This window comes from Calidris pugnax, unplaced genomic scaffold (assembly GCF_001431845.1).
Source record: "Calidris pugnax isolate Ruff unplaced genomic scaffold, ASM143184v1 scaffold435, whole genome shotgun sequence".
In the NCBI taxonomy this organism is placed as follows: domain Eukaryota; kingdom Metazoa; phylum Chordata; class Aves; order Charadriiformes; family Scolopacidae; genus Calidris; species Calidris pugnax.
In genome coordinates this window covers 1,375,509-1,398,634 of record NW_015091240.1, presented here as the reverse complement: position 1 = coordinate 1,398,634, position 23,126 = coordinate 1,375,509, and the positions used below count along the sequence as shown (strand labels likewise).

Below are 23,126 nucleotides of genomic sequence, written 5' to 3'. Positions count from 1 at the left end.
CCCCCCCCCCCCCCCCATCCCCGCCTTCCCGCCAAGCGGGCGGCCATTGGGCGGGCGTCGCGCGGGCGGGGTGCGCTGAGGCGGCGGGGATTCACCACAGCCCCAGGGCGCCCGGCGACGGGCTGCCCTCCCTCACGGAAGAAAGTCCGAGACTCAGCACCAGCGTCTGGCCCCACGAGCCTTTTATTGCTGTGCTTCAAACACAAGAGTTCCCAGCATAACGATACAAAGCAAAACACAAGTTTGTTTCGGAAACCAAAGCGTCGCAATTCTCTCAGAAAAACGGCAGCAGCCTCTTGGTGCCCGCCGCCGCCCGGGCCTGTACCGCAGGGTCCCGCCTCACGGGAAGGGAAGCGTCAGCTGCCGCTCCTGGCTCTCAAGCCGGCCTCCGGTGTCTGAGTTCAATATCATGCAACTCAAAAGACCTTAGTGAACATCACAACCGGAGTCCGTGTCGACACCGACAGCGTTAAATCGCTTCCAGCTCCCCATGCGAAGGTGAGGAGGATATCAAGTCCATGCCATCATTTTTACTAGCAGTTTGTTGATGTCCTCATTTACAGGAAGTTTGTAGACATACATATGTACACAGGAGCATTCCTGAAGTTCATCATAAACATTAATCTGTAACTTCTACTTTACTAATAATGTTATTACTTTTTAAAGTGTTCACTATGTTATCATAAGCCTTGCTATCTAGATACCTTAACTCTTTCAGTAACTTAATAATAGCTTGTTTCTCTCCCAGTGAGTTTCTCCAGGTGAGAAGCATCTGATAACATTGCTCTTCTATATCATTAGGAAAGTCATAAATAATTTTATCAATATCATTTTCTGGCAGATGAGTTCTCATAAGCCGCTTCCATTTTTTTCGTGGTACTTCCTTTATAAAGGCCAAAAAGCTATCTCTCAGTTCTGAAAAAACAAACACACAACACACATCAGCTTAATTTTTAAAATACAGATCTTTTTTCATAGCTAACTTACAAATTTTCCCATTGACTTTCATCCAGTACAAGCACAGACCAAACAGCAGTCAGGTATGGCACCTAAGAAGCATCAGCACAAATAGCCCAGCAATCTTGTAAGATGCTAAAGGTACCAGTCTACAAATCTCAAAAGTAGTCTCTTAAGATGAGACACCATTCAGTAAAGCGGTTTTGAGGAAGGCTTCATTTGCCTGCATGTCTTCACTTAAGCTTAATAAGGCTACTCAAGAGTAGACTTTAACCACTTCACTATGCTACTGGTATACGTTTGCCATGCCAAGAACAGCACAAGCAAAACCCAGTGCTTGGTCATCCAGCACATGAACTTGCTGGGTACAGGTAGATGTATGGGCATTCAATGCAGTCTTCCATGTGAGCACACATATAACAGAAAGAGCTCCTGCTCTGACCTACACCTCAATCATTAAGGCAGAGTACACTGCTGCAATTCAGGCTTGTTTAAAACATACAAAAAAACATTTGTACCATTCTTGTTCTTCAAAGCGTGACTGCATTATACCCCTGTGCAGAAAAGGCATGCTTTAAAGTAGAACAATTCACCACAAGGATTACAACTTCTCTCAAATGTAGTAATAATCCTGTTTCAGCATATTTTACAATAAACTGAAAGCCTCATAGCTCTAAGCAATATTGATCATCCTTCCTACACTATTCCTTAAGTAGACTAAAGTCAACATGAAAAAAACAAATTCCAACTATGCCAATTTATGGAATACTTACCTTTTTGAGAGAGATCTTTAACAATTATTTGGTATTTTCGTTTTTGTACCTGTAATACAAAGTTGGATCATTACTCAGAGGACTTAATTCACCATTATTCCTGAACTACTTGATAGTTTGCTTCCACAGCACATACCAGTGCAGGGGGGAGGGGAGGAGGGGGACAGATTTCACAGCACAATTGGAAATATTTGAGTAAAGAAAATTGCATGCTGAAACAGCCATGAAGCAACAAGACAGCACATTTGCTGTGCTGTCTCTTTACACAGTCTCTGTGTAAATACTGAACAGGGGGGAGATGAGCGAGGCAGGGCAGATTAAAAGAGGGACTGAAGTTTGCTTTCCCAAGATATCACTTCCTACACTTTTTTAATCAATCTTTAAGGCAAAGCCTCCTCTTTTTTATTGTTCTACCTGAAAACAGCATCTGTCACTCAAAGAAGAGTTAAGAACTCAACTGAAATTACACATCTATCAGAGAAAAGTCGATAATTTCACAAACACACACTTACCATATTATTTGCTGGAATCCTATCACTTGGTACATTAGACAGGGCATTCTGCTGGCAAGCAAGATTCTCCCCAGTTTTTGCTGCTCGTGAAAACTCAGCGATCCTCCTCCAGCACCTTTCCACATGGTGCTTCCAGACCCTGGGCAGGATGGTGCCCCGCTCAGAAAGCACAACGCTGTTTTCCTCTGGTGATGGGTTGTTTACTTCCGAACTAAGATTGATTTGTGCTTGGTCCTCTGGGCTCTCACCAGAGTTCTCATCCTCTGGGTTGTTTGCATTATTTGCAGGTGTCTCCACTTCTGTTAAAATGAGGCTTTCAGTACTGCCCTCAGACTCCTACAAAGAAAAAGAACATATTCTAAGAGATCTTTTATATGTAGGCCTTCAAGGACAGTCTGGAAGAAGAACACAGAATACCTGGAGTCACCAGATGTCAGAGAAATAATAGCAGAACTACTAATTTGGTGATGTTAGAAACAAGCAAAAATTAGTCTTTACAGGCTTGGACTTTAAATGGTTTCAGAGCCTAAACTCCCCACTTCGCTGGCTGTTCTTCCACTGGACTGTGGGGTAAGGCTCACAGGCTACCTCCATAACAAACACAGCAAACTTTTCCTGATGTTTTCACTGGAAAGTACTGCTGCATGCTCCTGTCTAGGTATGGAAGGCATACACCCCTCCTGCAGCCAGAGGAAATTAAGTCAGCTCAGGTGCAGCAAGGCAATTTAACAGCAATGGCAGCCTAAAGCCTATCATTGTATCAAGGCTGATGCTCTCAGAGCTGTTGCCAAGCCGATACTAGCGTATCAGTTCTATGTAAGTGAACTAGCTTGGACTTTTATTGGATGGATTTGTTTCTCTGGTAGATTCACAAACAAGAATCAGTTGAAAGAAGCCAGTGAGCACCAATGCACATTGCATAGCTTTTACAAGGGGACAAAGAGGGAAGCAAGTGAGAAGGGCTGCATCATTTTTAGCATTGTTAGTACATTAAACAAGTGTATGCCAGGACATAGAGCTCCAATTCTTCAAGAGCAGTACAAATACAAAGCAGACCCACCTCTATCTAGTGTATCATCTAGTCCTAAAACTGAAAAGCTTTGGAATTTTTAATTTTTGTTTTTCAATGTGGAAATGAGGGTGAGGAGTGACTGTTTTTCCAATGAGACTGCTGTACAGCTCCCCCACGAGCATAAGCCTGTGTGATTTCTGTTTGCACAAGGTCAGTGACCCAAGTGTGACGCCACCATGTGATTAACATGCGTAAGCAGGGATGTGAGGGGAACCACCCCACACATCACACATGTAGTCTACATCATCCTCATTGAATCCACTTTTTCTTTAAGGGTGCAAACAGGTTAAACAAGTTGATTCTATTTATACAGAATAGTTCTTAAATCAGTAACTGAGCAACTGAAGTACACAGCATAGCTGACTAATAGCTGCTGCTTTATTTAATTCTAAAATAAAGTATCAGCTAATTCATTTTGGGGGGATTTTTGGGTGGTGTTTGGTTTTGGGGTTTTGTTTGTTTGTTTGCTTGTGGGGTTGTTTTTGTTTTACAGCAGCATAAGCTCTTTGGTACTCTGCAAAGGACTGTGTTGGTGCTAACATGCCCAGTCTCAGGACTGCATCAGTGTAACAACTCTCCTTGGCAAATGAGTTTTTTGTTACAGTAGCACAAAGACTCCAAGTGCGCAGGCATTGCAACTCAAGACTGTGGCAACTCTTCCTTCAGAGCTTGCATTATTCTACTACCATCTTACTCAAAACAAAGAGTGCTATATTTGCCTATTCCTATGCTACAGCATTTTGACCACGTTTTCTGTCGCATTCTTCATCAGCTTCTACGAATGCACGAAGTGCTGCGGATCTGGCCAGGGCTTGGGGGAAGACATAACCCAACAAAAACCCATGGGTGATTCACATATTTGAGACACTTATGGACCTTAAAAAAGAAAAGAGTTTAAGGTGATGTTTTTAACAGATCTTTGAATTCTGTTTCTTTCATCTTCAAGTATTTGTGACATAATTAAGATGCATTTATTTACTTGAAATGTCTAACTAGTAGGATTGGACTCATGCACCAAGTGAGTAGTGCATGCATTGTGTGGGCGTCAAAACAGGCAGCAGGGAGAAAAAGGTGCTGTACACAGGCTACAAGAAGAATCTGGATGCTTTTCTTGGATGCTCATCAAGACAGACATTTGTTTTACAGCTTGGCATTACGCATCATTAACTATACTAGTGAAGACTTGAGCTTATTTTTGCTTCACTGTGCTGTTAGGAGTGTAGCTTCTAGATAGGGGAGTTAAAGGTACACTAGCTAAATACAAGCTAGTCTTGCATTTATCTTGCAGAATCCTAGACTAGCAATAATCTTTTTAGACTGAAACAGTGAGGTTCTGAAATACTGTTTGACTACAGGAGGCCAGGGTGAACCTAGCTTTGAAGTTCAACATATGCCAGCAGCCAGCCTTAGGTTGGTAAATCCTTTTTCTGGGATGTACTTCCGAACTGATACGCTGAGCCCTGAACCCCTTGTCATATGGGACTACCTAGGGCCAAGGAGTTATACTGCCAGGTCCTGGTCTGTAGCTTGTGACAGGAACCCAAGGACAGGAAGACTCAGTCACTTTGCTGGATCAAGAGGAGTCAGTCTTATGAACAAATAATGTTGTGGTCAAAATGCAAGGAAAGCTAGACCATCACTATGCAGACAGTTTGAAGTGGAAGCTTGCACTTAGCCTTATTTTTTTTTCCACTTTCAAAATATCCTGGCCACAGGCTCTGGAATATTTCCACGGGAAGCACAAGAAAGGCTTACTGCAGTGGACACATGGAGCTAACACACACATCAGGCCCTTGCTAATATCTGGCCCTGTATGAATCACAACTTGTTGCATCACAGGAATGCATCCTACCAGAGGTCTACAGCGAGACAAGAAATTGAGAGCTGTGTATCAGGTACAATTACGCAGTGCACACTTAAGCTGCAGAAAACTGAGATTAAACACTTGATCCATCATATACTTACCAGACCTTTCTCTGCATCTTTATCGGGTGAAGCAGCTGGAAAACAAGATAAATGTCTAAGAAACTCTTCAGAATCGCAGCAACTTAAACATCGCTGAATTCACACAAGATTTGTATGCAGTAGGCACATTCGCAACACAAACCAAAGCTCTAATACAAGCCATTTACTTTCCTTGACTTGTCCTACATTTCATGAGAGTACTACCCTTAGCTTCCACCAACAGCACCAGCACTGTGCCTTCATACAGGGGCTGAGGAGTCCCACTTGGTAAAGTACAGACCACAAGGTGCAGTTTGGCTTTTAAGCCACTCTCTCAACCTCCCCCACTCCAGCTTATTCTTCTTAGCATTTTTGTGGGCTATTGCAATATAAAAAAGAAGGCACAGATTGTCTTTACTGCAATACAATCAGGAAGACATGATTTGGGAAAAGTGAACATTCAAAATAATTATTCTAACTAAACTAGTTGCAAAAACACTTTAATATGCAGTAGTGGAAAGAAAAGTTTCTCAGGAAAACATCTACATTTCCACAAAAAAAAATAAAATCAATTCACACAGGACTTACCAATCTAAGTCATGTTAAGGGCAACAATTTGTAGAAAAAAAACCCACAGTCAAACACAATGAATGAAAGTAGTTAATGATCTAATTAGTTGCTACTTCTCACCCCATGTGTCTGAGCTCACACACAGATTTTTCTCACTCTTTGCCAACACAATGCAAATGGATAGGTAAAGTCCTTTTAAGGACCTTACACTAATCTTGCTTTGAAGCAAATGCATCTGTCAGCAAAGTAAGAAAGCTCATGGTTAAATTTTGTGCATTTTGTTTACTGAACAAAAATCTCCAATATAGTCATTTAATCGATTCATATACTAAATGAGCTAGAGCTTAAAACAGGTGTCTTTAAGGTATCACAAAACCCAGAGATAGCCTTAGTGAATGCTGTGCCTAGTTCTGGGAAGTTTATGAATAGTAATCAAGCAGTTACCTTTACCATTCTTTAGCTTTCTAATTACAAATAACAGCACCAAAACAACAGCCACCACCAAAATAACCACAGGAATCCAAACAAATACTGTGCTTCCTGCAGAGGAAAAAGGAATGAAATTAGTACTGAAGCAGTCCCCAAACAAAATATTCTCAAGTGCAAGTCTCCCCTGCTGTCCTAGAGAACAGCCTAAGCTCAGCAGCAGTACAGCGACATGGCTTGTCCTGGAAAAGGCACCGGGACTATCAGCTGACCTGAATGTGCAAGTACGTGTTTGCACTGCACATCATTATCCCAAAGGGGGATTCTGCAACCAGAAGCTGCAATACAAGTTCTAAAAGGCTTTCTGAAGAGACATTTAACAACAGAGGGAAACAAGTATGCCAAGACAGCAGCGAGTTTCAGGTGCTGTAGTGTTGGTAGTGCGAGTTCTTTCTTTCTCTAGTCTGGCAGAAGCTATCTACCAGCAGCAGAGAAAGCCACCCCATACACAGCTTTGCAGACATGGAAAACACAAATTACATCTTTACATCACCAGTAACTTTCAATGGTGTCACTATTGCAACTTTTGAGACCATGTCTCTAGGAAGTAATTCCCAGACCAAAATACAGAAGCTCTTTAACATGCTACAGTGGTTCAAACCCCTGTTTTACAGACAGCTCTGGTGTTATTAGTCTGAAGCCTCAGATCCAACAGACCAAGTCAAGTGATATTTGTGTACCAGACCTTGATCAGGTGAGCCACATCCTAGGTCCGTAGTAGCATTGCAATTCTGCACGATTTCTTTCCCATCTGGACACCTGTAGTGGATGGCAACACAGAGTTCCATCAACATTTCCAGAGCAATATGGAGCTTTGACCAGGCCTGATTTTTTTCAGGCAGAGCTTAGACACATGGAACAGAACATGCATAAACAGGTAACTTTGTTGAAGTGCACCTTTAAACAACCCAAGACAAGACCACATGATTAAATAGAAGCAAAGCAGATAGAAGCTAACATACATGAGCTTTAAGTGGCAGGAAAAAAGCCCAGAGTGATGCATTATTCATGCACAGTTAGTTTCCTTAAGCAGGTGGTTCTACCTTCCAAAATTTTAGAGTGGCTGCTGCAAAGCTCATTCAGGTGTGTACATGGGGAAGTAGTAATTTGAAGACATGAGAAGTGTAAGCTTACAGCCATAAGGAACAAGTACAACGATACCAAAATCCGTATCTTTCTAGGTCTCAATCTCATGTATTTTGACACCTAAAATTTAAATGCATGAATAATACCATTTGGCTTCAGGGCAATTATTTACAGCCTGTTGTGTTAGGCATTGACACAGATTGGGCCACAGCTCTAACATTCCCTAGAAGGAAAACAGTCACTTGCATTCATTAGCAAACTTACATTGTACTGCATCTCTGACATATTTCACATCCTTCGGCAGGGCAGAAATACCCTTCTTTGCACTGGCATTCAGCATCATGTGTCAGAGTACAGGGTCTCAAAGTTATCTGATCTAAAAATAAAATATAAGTTACAAAGGAAATATAAAATTTGTGACTCCCTGCGGTGGTGCAAAAATTATACTCAGGCCATAAAGGCAACTTATTTATAATTTCAATATTGTCAATGACCAACACGCAAAAAAACCAAAACAAAACCACAGGACAGGGCTTTCCACATTAAAGAAGGGGAAAAGGGTTAAGGTTTCATCAGAACCGCGCTTGGTACCATCTTTGCACTGCCTGCACGACAAGCACTCCTCCAGGCCGTTCTCATGGGCGGTGTAACTCTCTCCTTCAGTGCAAGGGACGCATTTTCCTCTCGAGTGCGAAGCGCTGCAGTGCTGAGCAACGTAAGTACCTGGGGAAGAGGAGAAGCGGCAGCAGTCTCAAGGGGTCATTTAACAGGCCGAGGACTACAACAGGATTCTACAGCACAGAGCCATTTTTGGTGAGAGTTCAACCGAGTGGCTGCTCAGACAGGCAAGTGGCAGATGAGCATCCAGCCAGGCCTCTGCCAGGACAAGGATGACTTACAACAGCACTTGGGAGTCACCCACGTGGCCAGCACCATCTCCTCCGAAGGAGCACAGCAGGCACAGGGAGAACTGCTCATAACAACATCATTTGTCCTTCGAATTATCTTAAAATACACCAGAGAGCCCTCCAATACCATCCAAGCACAGGGTGCTGCTTGGCAAGAAGCTTGTTAGCTCTGCACACGTTGAGCAAGGAGGGGACAGCAAAGGCAAACCAAAGTTTTACCTACAGATGCAGAAATATCAGAATTCCCCTAGGCCCGTTCTTTGTGCCACTGAAATGTGTTGGTTTTTTTTAAAAAAAACAACCAAACAACCAAAACATATCATCCAACTTTGAAGACTTTATCCTCAACAGCAGGCAGAGGCTTTCTGGCCTGCTGCCAAGGCACCTCTCCAGCCACCACCGATTGCGCAAGGGACTCGCACTTCAAAATGGAGCCCGGCCTTAGCAGCACCAAGAAGCCATCACAGCTCCAGCTTGGCTTACGCTTTCACCGGATGCAACGTAAAAAAAAAACAACCAGTAGTGACGTAGTCATATCCACGAGGAAAAAAATATGGCCGATATCAGCTATAACTGCCTGAAGCCTTACCTGCTGGACAAAATAGGCAGCAGTGGCCTTCATGTAAGTATTCTCCCTCCCAGCAGTCCTGCGCTCCAGCTCCCGGCATTATCAGCAGTGTAACCTGCAGCAGAGACAAACAGGTGTTGGAGTGATTCATTCTCCCAGGACACGATAACCATCATGGGGAGATGTTCCTGTAAAGACTTGAAAACACATTCAGAAGTTCTTGGGAAGCCACAAAGGAAACCCAAACTAATTTCTGCTAAATGTGCCGCTCACAGCCATAATTACAATCACAAAGCTGGGGTTAGAGCAGCACCTTGCAGCGGCTGATGGGTTTTAGGCAATTACTGCCCCAGTTCCCCACCTCCCTTTTAAGCTTCTATTTTCTTTTTACTAATTCACTGCAAGCGAACCTCAGAAGCCGAGGTTTCTGCCTTGTACAAGGGATTCCTTTCTCCCTCCTCCTGTCGTCTTAGTTCAGGAGGGTCAGCCTTAGTCTTTCTCCAGCAAAATGGAGGAGACGCCCCACAGACGTCATCTAACATGTCTCACTGACTCTAATCTTCGTCAGAAGGCAACTAGTTGAGTCATTAAGAAGAATAACTTACTGTAGCCACAGGAGCATTAGGATTTTTAGCTTTTCTTTGCCTTTTTTTTTTTTTTTTTTAGGCACCCGCGGGCTGCGCACCTCAGGAAGGCTGCGGCGGAGCGAGGAGCGGCTGCCCGGCACCCGGAGGCCGGGTGCTCCGCAAGGAGAGGGCTGGGGAGCCCATATGCCGCCGGTTTCGGGCGCCCAGGTACATCCCTCCCTTTGGGCACAGAGGCCAGAGAAAGTGCCGAGGCAGAGGGGCAGGAGGAGGGGAAGGGGCGGCCGCGGAGCTCCCGTCGCTAATCGCCAACTTGTAAAGCGAAACCGGCACTCCCCGGCTCCCGCAGCTCCGCTCTTTCAACTCTCTCCGCGGGGACGGAAAGTTTTCCCCATAATCGCGTAGTTGAGAAAACCACCAATTTCACAGTGGGATAACGCGAGGGCTCTCGGAGAGCTCACGCCGCACTCGTAATTTTCTTTTTTCCGAGGAGAGAGGGAAGAGCTGGGCTTAATCCAGTACAGCTGCGCTTCCTTAACCTTTTTAGGTCTAGGGGAGCTGTACTAACTCAAGATTCCCGAAACTTCAAGCAACACGAAAAAAAAGTTCAGAGGAGCCACTAAAGTCTGTTGAGGAAAAGGAGGATAGAAAATCCCGCCAGGCTCCTCAGGCGGGCCCTGGAGGAAGATTCCCCTCCCCACCCCCCCCAGAAGGTATTTGGGGCTGGCTGCGGCCAGGTGCCGGCCTCCACTCGCCGCAAGCCGGCGGACGAGGAGCCCCTGCCCGCGAACAGCGGCCCCAGCCAGAGAGATCCCCCCCACAAGTCCCGTCCCGACCCCGGCACCCACCAGCAGCAGCCCCGTCACGGCTCCGGCTCCCATAGCAGCGCCCGGCGCGGCCCCGCTGCGCTCCACTCCGCTCGATGGCCCCGCGCAGGGCGGTGCCGGTGCTTTATCCGCCCCCGGGGCGGGCCGCCGCCCTACGCCCCCGCCGCCACGGGGCTGCAGACCCCCCGGAGAGAAGCGGGACCACCGGAGAGCGCGTACCCCGATGGCGCGCTGCCCACCCACTGGAGTCCAGGGGGCCCACGTCGCGCCCTAGGCCGTGCCCTGGCACCACACGTTGCGCCTATGAGAGCGGGAGGAAATGGGCCGATTCCTGTCCCCGCCCACAGCTCACGTGCTTGTTCGCCGATCACGAGAAGGACGGTTTTCCGAAGTCCTGAAAGAGTTCTGAACTTTTTCAACAGCTTCAAGTTCTGAACTTTTTCAAACTACATTTCTGGGCGTGATTCTCCTCACGAATACCTTTCATCCTCTAGGTGTGCATAACTGGCATGTAGGAACGTTCACCTCCTGTTGTTGAAATTGGCTTAAAATTAATGGCACAATGATTTATGGAGGAAGATCCCCCTCCCCCCCCCCCCCAGAAGGTATTTGGGGCTGGCTGCGGCCAGGTGCCGGCCTCCACTCGCCGCAAGCCGGCGGACGAGGAGCCCCTGCCCGCGAACAGCGGCCCCAGCCAGAGAGATCCCCCCCACAAGTCCCGTCCCGACCCCGGCACCCACCAGCAGCAGCCCCGTCACGGCTCCGGCTCCCATAGCAGCGCCCGGCGCGGCCCCGCTGCGCTCCACTCCGCTCGATGGCCCCGCGCAGGGCGGTGCCGGTGCTTTATCCGCCCCCGGGGCGGGCCGCCGCCCTACGCCCCCGCCGCCACGGGGCTGCAGACCCCCCGGAGAGAAGCGGGACCACCGGAGAGCGCGTACCCCGATGGCGCGCTGCCCACCCACTGGAGTCCAGGGGGCCCACGTCGCGCCCTAGGCCGTGCCCTGGCACCACACGTTGCGCCTATGAGAGCGGGAGGAAATGGGCCGATTCCTGTCCCCGCCCACAGCTCACGTGCTTGTTCGCCGATCACGAGAAGGACGGTTTTCCGAAGTCCTGAAAGAGTTCTGAACTTTTTCAACAGCTTCAAGTTCTGAACTTTTTCAAACTACATTTCTGGGCGTGATTCTCCTCACGAATACCTTTCATCCTCTAGGTGTGCATAACTGGCATGTAGGAACGTTCACCTCCTGTTGTTGAAATTGGCTTAAAATTAATGGCACAATGATTTATAGATTGTTCCTTTTTGGATTATTTTTTAATCCCCTGCGGCAGCAGCAGTACGTGTTGCAAACTCTTCCTCCGATGATGCATAGTTTATGTAGGTTAATAGCTTCTTTCATTGAATTGCTCCTCTTGTGGTAACAGCTTTTGTTTTTATTGAACTGCAGTAACAAGTCCCAGTGAAATCCCTGTGGGTGCGTAGTTTGGTAAAATGGAAAAGATCCAAAGAATTTCAAGCATTTGCTTAACACCTACTGAAGGCTTCCCATTAAGCGCTGCTTCTCTGGTTCAGGTGGGTTTGGGGATTTATTTAGTTATTTATTTTCTAAAGCAACTATTTCTCAAACCCAAAATACATTTACACCCAAGAGACATAAATATCCCTGCAGAAGAGAAGAGGCTCCTATCAGTAACTCAAATACGTGGTCCCACAGAGGGATGTGTGTGATGAGGACGGCTGTGCTGACAGGCCAGAGACATGTTGACTTGCTGAAGCATTCAAAGGGAGATTTAGGCAGGAAATTAGCAGACGTGTTTGCACAGCATTAGGAGCAAACACTTCCAAGGTGCATATGGGATTCTGCACTGCCAGGAAGGCATTCTTAGTGGCTGGACATTCTTTCACAGGCAGAGGCCAGGGGAACCCCCTCTCACCAAGGTTTACACCACATGTAGCATGGGTCAGACTTCCTCTGAAAGGAGTGACCAAGATGATCTCCTTCAAAAAGGCACCCGATCTGGGTCAATAACGTTGTCGTTCTTCAAAGATGATTTCTCAAGGATGAAGAATTGTTTAGTTTTCTGGAAACTTTTGCTAATAACAAAGTCACTCTCACCCTTTATTATTTGTCATCTAATTCTTGAATGTTGGCTTCTGGATGCCAGCTACTTATCCTGTCTGTTCATGTGGCTCTCTCCATGGAACTATCTGTTCTCTATTCACCAAGTTACCTCCTTACTGGTTTTCCAAGTCCAAGAGCAGCCTGTACATTTACATGTACAACAGTGAATATCAAGGCAACCATTTTTCTTTCTATTTTGAGGAAGCTGCTACAATTAGAAGACATGGAGAATTTGAGCCAAAGGGCTATTAATTAAAGTGCTATTGCTGTTCTAACTTATGGCCTATGACTGAGATTCTTGAAGGTTTTCTGCTGTAGCTTTTCCTCTAAAAAGCATGGCCTAGGAGTTGTTTACTTGTAAAGTACTATAAAACATAAAACCAAGTTCAAACACACAAATAATTTGCCAGATAGACTGCCACTGAAAGTTGTGTGTTGTTTTATTTCAACATATCAAGCACAAACAGGTTTCCCCTAACTGGGGAATACGATGAGGAATGTACTTAAAAATTTGGAAACATTTACATTGAAAGATAGCCCAGACTGGCACCACCACTAAGTATTTTAAGGCTGTATATATAGCAGTACTTACCACTTGGAACTACTTCAGGCCAGAAAAGAAAGGCTTAGTATTGACTGCAGTCTACAGAAAATATTGCAAATCTTTAAAAAATGGTGTAAAATAGGAAGACTATTAACAGAGTTGAACAATGCAGTGGCAAAACCCTTCCTCTTTCCTGACCTTTGACAATAAATGTGCCTATAACGGAACACATGTACACCTATATCACTCCCATCCTTCTCACCTATCCTTGGGGCAGTGGATTCCTCTCTACAATGCTAGTGTGTGATATAAAACAGCCATATAGCAAATAATAACAATAATAATAAGTGACCAGGTTTTACAAACAGACATGTCTGACATTACACTCGATGGGCCCGGTCCAGGACACCGGTCAGCTCCGTAACAGACGAGGAGCTTTCACTGAACACTTCCCATTTCCTAAAGAGGAAAGCTCTAGGAAATTGTGCATATTTACAGTTCCTCAAATGGAAAATAAAACACATCCTGAGGTCCCGCTCTGTGTGTGCTGACAAAACAGATCATGACTTGATATCCCGGGGTGGATTTTTTGGATCAAGTGTGCTCCCCTCCCACGATTAAAGGCAGCCGGACAGGCACCGTGGACACCAGTTGTTTACACCTCCCCAACTGCACTCCCTCACTCATAGAGCTATGACCTAGACTGGCATGAGCTTTCCAAAAAGCTGGGGTGTTTACCATTTTGGGGGTACCAATACTGCTGAGTAATTATTAATTGCATCAGAAAATGACAAGACATAGAAAACAAATTGCACAATTAAAGCTACATTTGGCTTCAGCATTAAGGCCCGTACAGGTTAAGAGGTCCTTGAAGATGTACATGTAGAAGGCAAAAAATTATATTATCTGCAGGAACAAAGTTTTGCAGGTTCCTAGGTCCCTTTTAAACCTTGTTTTTCAACTTTCTTCCACCTCTGCCGCGTTGGTTTTAAAGTGCTTTGGTGCCTCGCTGGGCTCCTTGCGTGAGTGGCCCCTCTCCTGCAGCCAGTAATCGTTATTGCTGCCAAACGTAGTGATTTTATTTGAAGACATAATTAATGAATAGTTGACACGTAAGAAAGATGCAGAGGAGAAACCAACAGCGAGAGTCCAGGAGGAAGCGTTCAGAAGAGACCTTCCTGTGGAAGGACTTTTTGTTCAGAGCACTGAGGTTTCTGGAAAAGAAAGCAGGATGTTTATTTGTGTGTCGGAGGGAGGTGTGCATTCACACGTGTTGCGTGTACCCACTGCCTCCACTCCGGGAGGGATCCCCATACTTCAGAGACACCCTCACGGGTACAGCACTGTGCCTCGCAGACTTTACCTCCCCTCTTTTTTACAGAAAGATAAGTACTTCTGGCTGCTGTTGGATCAGACAGAGCGTCCTGGTTGGCATGACAAGCTGTAAGGGCACAAACCCCAAGAAATCTCTTCATCCAGCACCCACTCACAAACCTATGCCCTAACCTTCCCAAAATGCAAGAACTTGCCCTGGACACCCCCAAGAGCAACAGAGAAAAGCTAAAGCCACATCATCGATGGCTCTGGCATCCGGAAACAGTGGGCTTCATGTGTGATCCCACCCCACTGATGCTTTGGGAGGGCTGGATAATACTCCTCATGCAGAGGGGAATCAGCAGGGCTCCCTGGAGTGGATGTAACAGTTAATACCTGCCCACAGGAGCCTGCAGGGCAAAGCCCTTTGCCAGCAGTAGGTTAAGCAGGTGTGCTCACTGCTTACCTCAGGCAGCAACTAGCATTTTATACAAAAAGCATGAATTCATTCCTTTTCACCCATGCAGCCCAGTTTTCAGACCATACACCTGCATCTCTGCAGCAAACTAAGCAAATTCATAACATCCTTGATGAGAAGGGAGATTCCTCCCCCCCATACCTTCTTGCCTAGCAGAGACTTATTTATAGCCAGGCCCAGCCCTTCCCAACTTCAGCAGCTGTTCTGCAGTTGGGAGTGCCAAGAGATGCTTAACATGCTGAAGTGATGCTTTTTGCCCCATAAAGAGAGTCTTGAGAGGACAAGATTTCCTCACTGTTTCAAGTAGGGAGTGGCTTTGCCTTTCCAGTGTTAATAGGTTACCTATTGAAACAGTTATTAACTGCACCTCTGCAGCTGATGAGGATGCTCCAAAGGTTGCAGTGGAGGAATTAAATACCACACGTTATTTTTAGCCCATTAAGATCATTGATTTGATGAGGGATAATGGTTACCTGTGTATGTCCTGTTGGGCTCTCTGTAGGGATAAGACAGCTGAATGAATTTCCTTCAGGTGATTCATTTCTTTCCCACACTGAGCGCAGAGGCTTCCAAACCCTGCAGCAAAGTATTGAAGTACATTATGTTTTGCATCACCGTCTCTGCTGGTGGTGATGAATCACAAACCAGGTTCACCCGGCAACTGGCTGGCTGTGGTCAAATTGTCACAGCCAAGGGGGACACCCTCAGGTGGAAACACAGGGAGAAGGAAACAGGGGACTGAATCTTCCACCCTGAAGACTCAGGTCAGTGGAACAGATCCTGTGACACTAGCCTGGGGCACCTTCTCGGCTCTCAGGAAACAATTTTTGCAGCATGACCCCCAGCTGAGGGGAGGGGAATGGAGTGCTCACACCTGCCCCTACCTCTGAAACATTCAAGGTCACCTCCAACAAAGGCTGAGAAAAGGGAATGAGAAACAAAGCCTGTTCCCTATCTGTTGACTGGAATGTCAGTGTATCTTTCTAAAGTGTTTATGCCTGGAATTGTGAAGCCTGTGTTGGCATGGACAGTGTAAGGCAGAAAGAGAAGTAGTATGGATGGAGAACAGAAGCACAGAACATTCTCCATGTTTGCCTGTGGGTTATAGACCCATGGTATTAACTGGGCCAGGAAATGTCCCAGGGCTGGCTCAAGGAGTAACGTTCCGGGGGAAGAACATTAAAGCCTGACCCACTGGTATCAAAATACTTGCCATCATCATCTGAGAGCTCCTGCACCGACTCTGGCGTTGAACAGCTGCTCTCTGTGTTCTGGCTGTGGTTGGACGGCTGATCACTGGTTTTGCGGCGCCTGCAGTCTTTGGCAGACCTCTGGATAAAACAGGGATTAAACAAGACTCGGTCACTGTCAACCTGAAGACTCCTGAGTTTGGCTTTAAACAAAATAATTCAGGCTGATGGAGAAAATCTGTGAGATTGTGAAGCTTGATTGCTTTCTCAGCAACTCCTAGCAGCTGGACTCCTGGCAGCTGGTTAAGGATATTACACACATGCCCCGTACAGAAGCATTTCCTTAGATGATAACATCTTTAAGACACCCATCCAAATTATTCTTGTTTTAGCTTTAACTAGCACATACTAGTGACAAACTTTATAGTTTTTTTTGCTGAGCTGCATATCCGCCAACCAGATACATAAGAGAAACGATGAAAAGAAGAAAAACTTAGAATAAAATTTCCTTGGAAAGATTTTTCAGAAGGCGCCTGAAAGGTTTAAACATCTCAGAACTTTTATGCCTAATTTCTTGATGCACTTTGGAAAGTTTCTCCCTGCCTGCTGAATTGGTAAACCAAACTCATTGATTCAAACACTTCTCACTGGAGGGACGGAAAAGCAGCTATGAACCTCAACTTCCTCATTGTTTCAGAGATGTTAAAATTTGCAGTATTGTAAAAGAAAAGTCTATATTCATAATAAGATATGACTTCCTCACTGTAATATGGGCTACATCTAGCTAGTTCAGCAGTTTTACATTTACAAAGCATGTTAGGAATGACATCTATCATTCCAAAGATGAGTGCAAAGAAATAAGAAAGTATCATCCCTGTTTAAGGGAGAGGATGGAGAGAGGATTCTTGTCTTGTCTGAGAGGCAAAGGCAGATGGCAAAGACCAAAACTGAAGTTTCAGCCTCTCAGCAGCGTACTCCGAAACCTTGCTCACTCTCACTATAGGAAGTTTTCTGCTTTGGAAACACCAAACAGTAAAGTTCAGCTCAGTCATGTGCAAAACCCAGGAGGAGTCACTGTTACTAACACTAGGTGGAAGAAAAACACGAAGATGGATAGGATACCAAGAATTATAATTATTTGGAGTTAATGATGGTATAATATTGCAGGTATAGAGTTGCAAGCTATATTTACCCCCCAAAAAAAAACATTTCAGCCTATGCTGCGCTTACATGAAAATGCTACAGAAGAGGGAAGTGTATCTAAACAGTCTTAAAGGATATTATACTCTCCGAAATGGGCTTTTTACCTTGTGCCGTGTAATTTGATTATTTATGCAGGTGGTTTTGTGGTTTGACATCCTTGTAGATAAATGTCTTTCCATAGTCTGAAGTATCCCATTCTTCTCAAATTGGGCAATGTCATTCAGAGGATCCCAAGGTCTTAAACTTTTGAGATTAAGGGAAAAAACATCAGAAAAGCAAGAATCCCACCAGGTGTGTTAAGAGCAATGCTCCAATTCCACATGCATCAGCGCAGGTATTCACTCCTGACCCTAACAAGAGTTTCCGCAGATGTAGCGTGAGCAGTAACAGACACTTCCCTCTATGTTTGCAGTTCCTAGCAATAAATGAGAGGGGCTCAGTCTCCAGAGGTTTCACCCTTCTTGCCAGGGGAGGAGAGCACAGTAGTCAACTCTGCTCACAGAGTGCAGAAAATCTCTGCTAAATGATTCCACACTTGATTGCAGCCATAGGGATTTGTACCAATGGCATAGCACATTTTCCACTGCCAAGCCCTCATTTCCAGCTATTCCCAATTAGGATCAGGAATATGTATTCTAATAATCATAGAATCATAGAATCATTCAGGTTGGGATCATTGAGTCCAACCATCTACCCTACTCTGCAAAGTCCTCCCCTACACCATGTCCCTCAGTACCACATCTAAACGTCCCTTAAACACAGCCAGGGATGGTGACTCAACCACCTCCCTGGGCAGCCTATTCCAATGCCCGACCACTCTTTCTGTGAAAAATTCCTTCCTAATGTTTAGTCTAAACCTACCCTGTTGGAGCTTGAAGCCGTTCCCTCTTGACATAATGATGTATTCAATAAAGCCGTTCCATAATGACATGGAGCTCAGAAAGAGCAAGCCCAGGCCATAATTTGGGGAATAGCAGGACCCGAATTACAGGTCTGTAACCTTGCTTCTGTAACCTTGCTTGCACCCCTGGGGACTCAAGCAGCGAGGTCTGTTGATAACCCCTAACCCCACCACTCACTCCTCGTATTTGTAGTGCCATTCGTTAGTGGTGGCGTCGTGCCGGAAGAGCAATGGTTTCCATTCTGTGCCGTTCTCCCTCCGCTCCCGGGCAGCATTCCTCTGCTCCTCTTCCAGCACAAATTTCTCCTGCGTTGCCTTGTGTTGATCACCTTTGTTTATTGCACTGGTAACGTGCTGCCAAAGCCTAGAAAGAAACAGGGAAGCAAGTTAAACCACCTTAAAACCAATAAAGCGTTTTGCCAGCTGCAACCTTAGACCAGCCACTTTTCTGGTCTATGGATAGTCCAGAGGAACTGTAACAGGATTGCTCAGCCTCAGTTTTGGCTGGAAAATTAAAGGAACAGTATTAGAACAGCAACACTGAATCCTGTATACAATGTTCTACAGAAGAGCAGGAGAACTTTCCCTACAGTATTCATTAAAATCTTCAGTGCTTTCTGTGTGCATTATAAGGTAGCCATGCTCAATTCATTGAGGTCAGCGGCCTCTTTGGAGGTGACTGATATATAATGAAGAATCTGTTATCTTCCCTGCCCTTCCAATCACTTATGTTTAGGAGCCTTTTTGTTAATGTCTATCCCTGAAACAAAGGCTTTATATTTAAAGTTTAGAGGCACTGGAAAACAAATCCATTTGCACTGCTTGCAGCTGCATATGCAATGTTGTACTTCTGTACGGGATTAGCAACCAGATCTGTAGGAACCTGATTCAGTCTGCAAGAAATGGACACGTATTTATGCTCACAAACTGCAAGCACGAACACGGGCTTTCACTCGCCCTTGTTTTCAGCTGCCAAAAGATACGTGATCTGTTATGTGATGTCTCAGAGGAACTGCCTTTTACGAGAGAAAAATCATTACTTTTTTTTTACTATAGGCCTCTTCACAGTTCCTCTAATCAGAGCACTCTAATCTTCATTTCAGATTGGAAATACTTCTGAGATTAGCAGCTAGCCTTCCCAAAACATTATCAAGTGGTTTAGTGGTTAGAATAGGCACTGGAGATCTAGGCGCTTCCAGTATTCCCAGCTCTACAAAACCCTAGTCCTCCATTTAGATGAATACATTACTGCATTTAATTTGGAGCTTGCTGTGAAGCTCTTAATTTAAAAGGGATGCTGATGCTTTCATTACATTTCTATCACCATACATTAATGCAACACTTCCAAAAAAGCAGCCTTAGATAATTAACTGAAGGCAGAGGAACACTTTCCTGTCCTTTTTGACACGTCACTCCCATTTTCCTGTGTATGAATCTTTTATCCCAGAAACAAAGGAAGGAAACTGAATTCAAACTCAAAGTGATGGGGGTGGGGGATGGAGGAGTGAAAAGAATAGCTTGAGAAAATAGTGCGGTGGCGTAAAAAGTCAGTCCTAAGGAACATGGTGGTGTAAAGAGGAAGTCCTTTAATTCTAAGAACCTGAGAGGATCGTGCACAAAACTGCTTGACGACAGCAAATTACTCCCTCAAGAGCTACACCTGTCAGACAATGAGACCCTCCGTGGTGAGCTGCATAATGGTATGAGCTTCAGAGACTCCAGCGTTTGTGAAAATAGGTGATTTTCAGCACTGCAGAAAAGACTAAGCAATTCAGGCAGAACATAACCTGGATTAGATGGTAATTTATTCATGCAACTGTCAGCATAATAAGGAGCTCAGTGGAATGTCTGTTAGGGATTTCTAGAATTTTTCCTTTTGCCGCCTTCCACTGGATGCATGTATAGTTATTAATCTCTGATGTAGCAAACGGAGTCAGCTCTGGCTGACTGGTAAACCGAGAAATGGAGATTCTTTGTCTGCAAGACTGAGATTTCTCTTCTCCTTTAATAGAATCTTCTTCAGAAGATTAATAGAGAAATGTGTTGTGGTCTGCTCCGTTCTGTGACAATGGCAACTGCACAACTGTAAGTTACAAATACAGGCTTTATTGCCCATAACATCCAGTGCGGTCCAGAACAAACTAAATGTTCATGTGTTTTCATTTTTGTGCTACCCCCTATTCATAAAAAGGTGAATTTTCTTAGTATGATGTGATGCAACACCAAAGTTAGATGCCCCCAGGGAAGTGGCCAATGCAATGCAGAGCCAGGCAGCAAACTGCAGGTACTGGTTTGGGATATTAGCTGGTCCTGGCTGAGTGTATTGGTGAGATGGTGGGAGCCACTGGTTTGAAGCGGTGCCACATGATGTTGCTCTAGCTCTTCTTGCTCAAGAACTGGCTCACGGATGCTCATTGCATCAGGCAGTCTTTCCTTCCATTTCCTAAATCATGTGCCATGACTATATTTTTAGGTAATCTAGATTACCCTAAGGAAAAAGGTGCAGACTTCAGTGGAGATCTCAGCTGAGATTACGAGGCAGGGTTAAACATCTATTTAATTACATTCTCTCATAAAATCCTGTTACGTGGTTCAAACTACTGCTGTGCTCATGCCAGGACTTTCCATGATTCCTGCATCTAGTTTAAGAGCCTGTGGTTGAAACAACCCTTCTTAACAAGACATTCAACCTCAGATTGACATCTTGCCCTTCCATAAAATGTTCCAGCAGTTACAGAGACAGTTCATGGTCTCTGGAGTTCAGGGAGAGTTGTTATTTTAGCAGATAAAATGCAGCCTCCACTATTTCTCAGCCCAGCACCATGGTTATTTCAGAGCTACACTTCACGGAAACACTCCAGAGTTAATAGACTGGAAAAAACAGGTAAACAGCTGGGTAATATGTGCAGGCAAAGCAGGTCACTCCCTCTGCAGGACTGTGCTGAAGAATTGGAGCCTTCTGATTAGACCCCTGCTTCCAGTGGGGAAGCAGCAGGGAGATGTTCCCAGAGCTCCATACCTCTCTGACTCAAAGTCCGTCTGCTCCTCAAAGAGCACGATATGGCGCTTCAGTCTCTGCCTTCGAACTTCACTGGTCGGGTTCCAGAACATTTCTGCATTCCCATTTTTCAGCTCATTTATGTGCACTTCCCCATCCTGAGGAGGAAAATCAAGTGAAAAGGTTAATGACAATCAGAAACACAAAGAAGAAAATAATCCTGGCACATGGAAGCTGCTTCCGGATGATGATCAGGGATAAGGCTTGCTTAAAAGGCTTCTTTCCTGCTCTATCCCATTAAATACCACTGAAAATTTCCTGAAAGTTTCTAAAATGAATGAGGCGAGGCATTCCCGGAAACATTGGCTGAATTAATCAGGAAAGAATTAGAAAGGGACCTGGTCCCTTTTGTTAGTCTTGTTCCCAGACAAGAGTACCCACAGAAGCCTGAAGATGCTCTTCTTTCCCCACTGTTCCTCCCAGGTACCACCCAGCACATAAACAAGATCCTTAGCTCCTTTTCTAGGCTTTCTTTGTTTTCTCAGTGCTGAAATCTCACGCAGAGCCTACTGAAATATCATCCTCTCTAGAAAGGAGAGCTAAAGCTGAGATATGCTTTCATATTTGGGTTTGGTTTTTTTTTCAGTTTAGCCAGGTTTTTCTATTATTGCTCCTGAATTTCATGTAGCACTTCAAAATACCAGGGGTCGTTCATCCTTAGTCCTTGCCAATTTACTTGGCAACCAACTATTAAGCAGCATTTCTCTGATCTGAGGATGGCTAGACAATATTGCTGTGTCCCTGCTTAACTAAGCTGCTTCCCAGCCTTGCTCACAGATGCAGCAATGCCACGGAGCCAGAGGAGGTAGTCTACAGAGCAGACAGTGAACAGCAGGACACCGACTGCAAGTGGAATAAACCACACGATTACAGCTGCTGAACAGCACGTGCATTGGTGCCATTCAGCTGCCTGGACATGGTATGACTATCATGCAAACCTTATTTAGGTCACGGCTATTGGCTTTGCCTGTCGCTGCCTAATTTCTCTGCATCCCAGCCGCTGCATTTCTTCCCTGTCCATGATCCCTTGATGTATTTCTCAAAGTCCACTTCCCAGGTCTTCAGCTGTGAAACTCCTTCAGCCCTGAGGGACTCTCATCCCTCCTCAAAGTCTCCCTCAGGAATTCCTCTGCCATGTCCTGAAGTGGCAGTTCCAAGATAGACCTCAGGTCCTCAAGAGCCTCCCAGCTATGCATGGGAAGAGGCAGGTAGGCACTACCAAACATCACTACTCACATATATACAAGCTCTCAGCTGCTGCTTTGATCTTGGGGCTGAGAAGCATTGGAATTTGCTTCCCTTCTTTATTCAGGTGGGTTTTCAGGTCCTGAGGCAGAGAATTAGCCTTTCAGCTGAGTGGGTTTTTGTCGGAAAACCAACTGGTGCCAGAGAAAAGCCTGCAGGGCTCAGGAGAGCAGGCCAATACTCTCAGCAGGGAGGGAGAAGAACAAACAACATCCCTACTGCTGCACAGCAGCTACTCTATTCACAGCATGCAACTGCAAACAGTGGCTTATGAAGCCACCCTTTCAAAGCCATTTAACTTCTTTTATACATCATTCTAATTTTGTGCACCACAAATAACTAGCTCAAAGAACAAGGGAGGAATAAATTATTTTCAGGCTGATAAAATCCAAACAGAGAAGGCTGGAAGCTGAGCATCACGCAGCCATGTGGCTCGGTGCCCCAGGGGAGCTGCTCCATTACACGCTCTCACGGATGGTGTTTGCAGGACCCAGCACAGACAAGGTGCTCCACAGTCCAGCACAACCCACAACTGCCAAGGCTCATCCTGTGGGAAAGGGAGCTCAGAATGGAAAAGCTACCCAGGCACTAGGAGCAAATCTCCCTGTATGCTCCTAGAAAGGGCAAATCTCCCAATTTCAAAATGGTCATTAGCTTTTTATGTAAAAAGACAGACTGCCTGAGGGGGTGAGTCAAATACCAAAGGCTACACTGTGGTTAGGACTTCACTATGGAAAGGGCTTTATCCATGCACATTTCTCCTGATCTACTTTAAATACATCC

General features: G+C 45.3%; 2 protein-coding genes across 10 annotated transcripts in view; both read right to left on the bottom strand.

Moving 5' to 3' along the window:
• Nucleotides 1–160: 160 nt before the first annotated feature.
• Nucleotides 161–11,336, bottom strand: LOC106898664 (tumor necrosis factor receptor superfamily member 10B-like). Of its 5 annotated transcripts, none has more exons than XM_014960055.1 (10): nucleotides 11,028–11,336; nucleotides 8,898–8,991; nucleotides 7,992–8,123; nucleotides 7,665–7,776; nucleotides 7,000–7,073; nucleotides 6,273–6,368; nucleotides 5,280–5,314; nucleotides 2,243–2,578; nucleotides 1,731–1,779; nucleotides 161–915 (listed from the first exon to the last, which is right to left on the bottom strand). In XM_014960055.1, the coding sequence occupies exons 1-10, from the start codon at nucleotides 11,058–11,060 to the stop codon at nucleotides 620–622; spliced, it is 1,257 nt and encodes a 418-aa protein (XP_014815541.1). In that variant the 5' UTR covers nucleotides 11,061–11,336; the 3' UTR covers nucleotides 161–619. The 5 variants fall into 5 exon arrangements, with proteins under 5 accessions (XP_014815541.1, XP_014815540.1, XP_014815537.1 ...); XM_014960054.1 differs by lacking the exon at nucleotides 11,028–11,336 and adding an exon at nucleotides 10,309–10,617; XM_014960051.1 differs by lacking the exon at nucleotides 11,028–11,336 and adding an exon at nucleotides 9,287–9,433.
• Nucleotides 11,337–12,826: 1,490 nt separating this feature from the next.
• OSBPL5 (oxysterol binding protein like 5) overlaps nucleotides 12,827–23,126 on the bottom strand; it is a 180,081-nt gene continuing 169,781 nt past the window's right edge. For all 5 annotated transcript variants that reach the window (XM_014960061.1, XM_014960064.1, XM_014960062.1 and 2 more), the window contains exons 17-22: nucleotides 21,060–21,196; nucleotides 18,219–18,404; nucleotides 17,244–17,382; nucleotides 15,960–16,077; nucleotides 15,220–15,322; nucleotides 12,827–14,168 (exon numbers count right to left, since the gene is read on the bottom strand). In XM_014960061.1, the coding sequence (XP_014815547.1) occupies nucleotides 14,033–14,168; nucleotides 15,220–15,322; nucleotides 15,960–16,077; nucleotides 17,244–17,382; nucleotides 18,219–18,404; nucleotides 21,060–21,196 (819 nt within the window). In that variant the 3' untranslated portion in view covers nucleotides 12,827–14,032. The remainder of the gene's footprint in view (nucleotides 14,169–15,219; nucleotides 15,323–15,959; nucleotides 16,078–17,243; nucleotides 17,383–18,218; nucleotides 18,405–21,059; nucleotides 21,197–23,126) is intronic.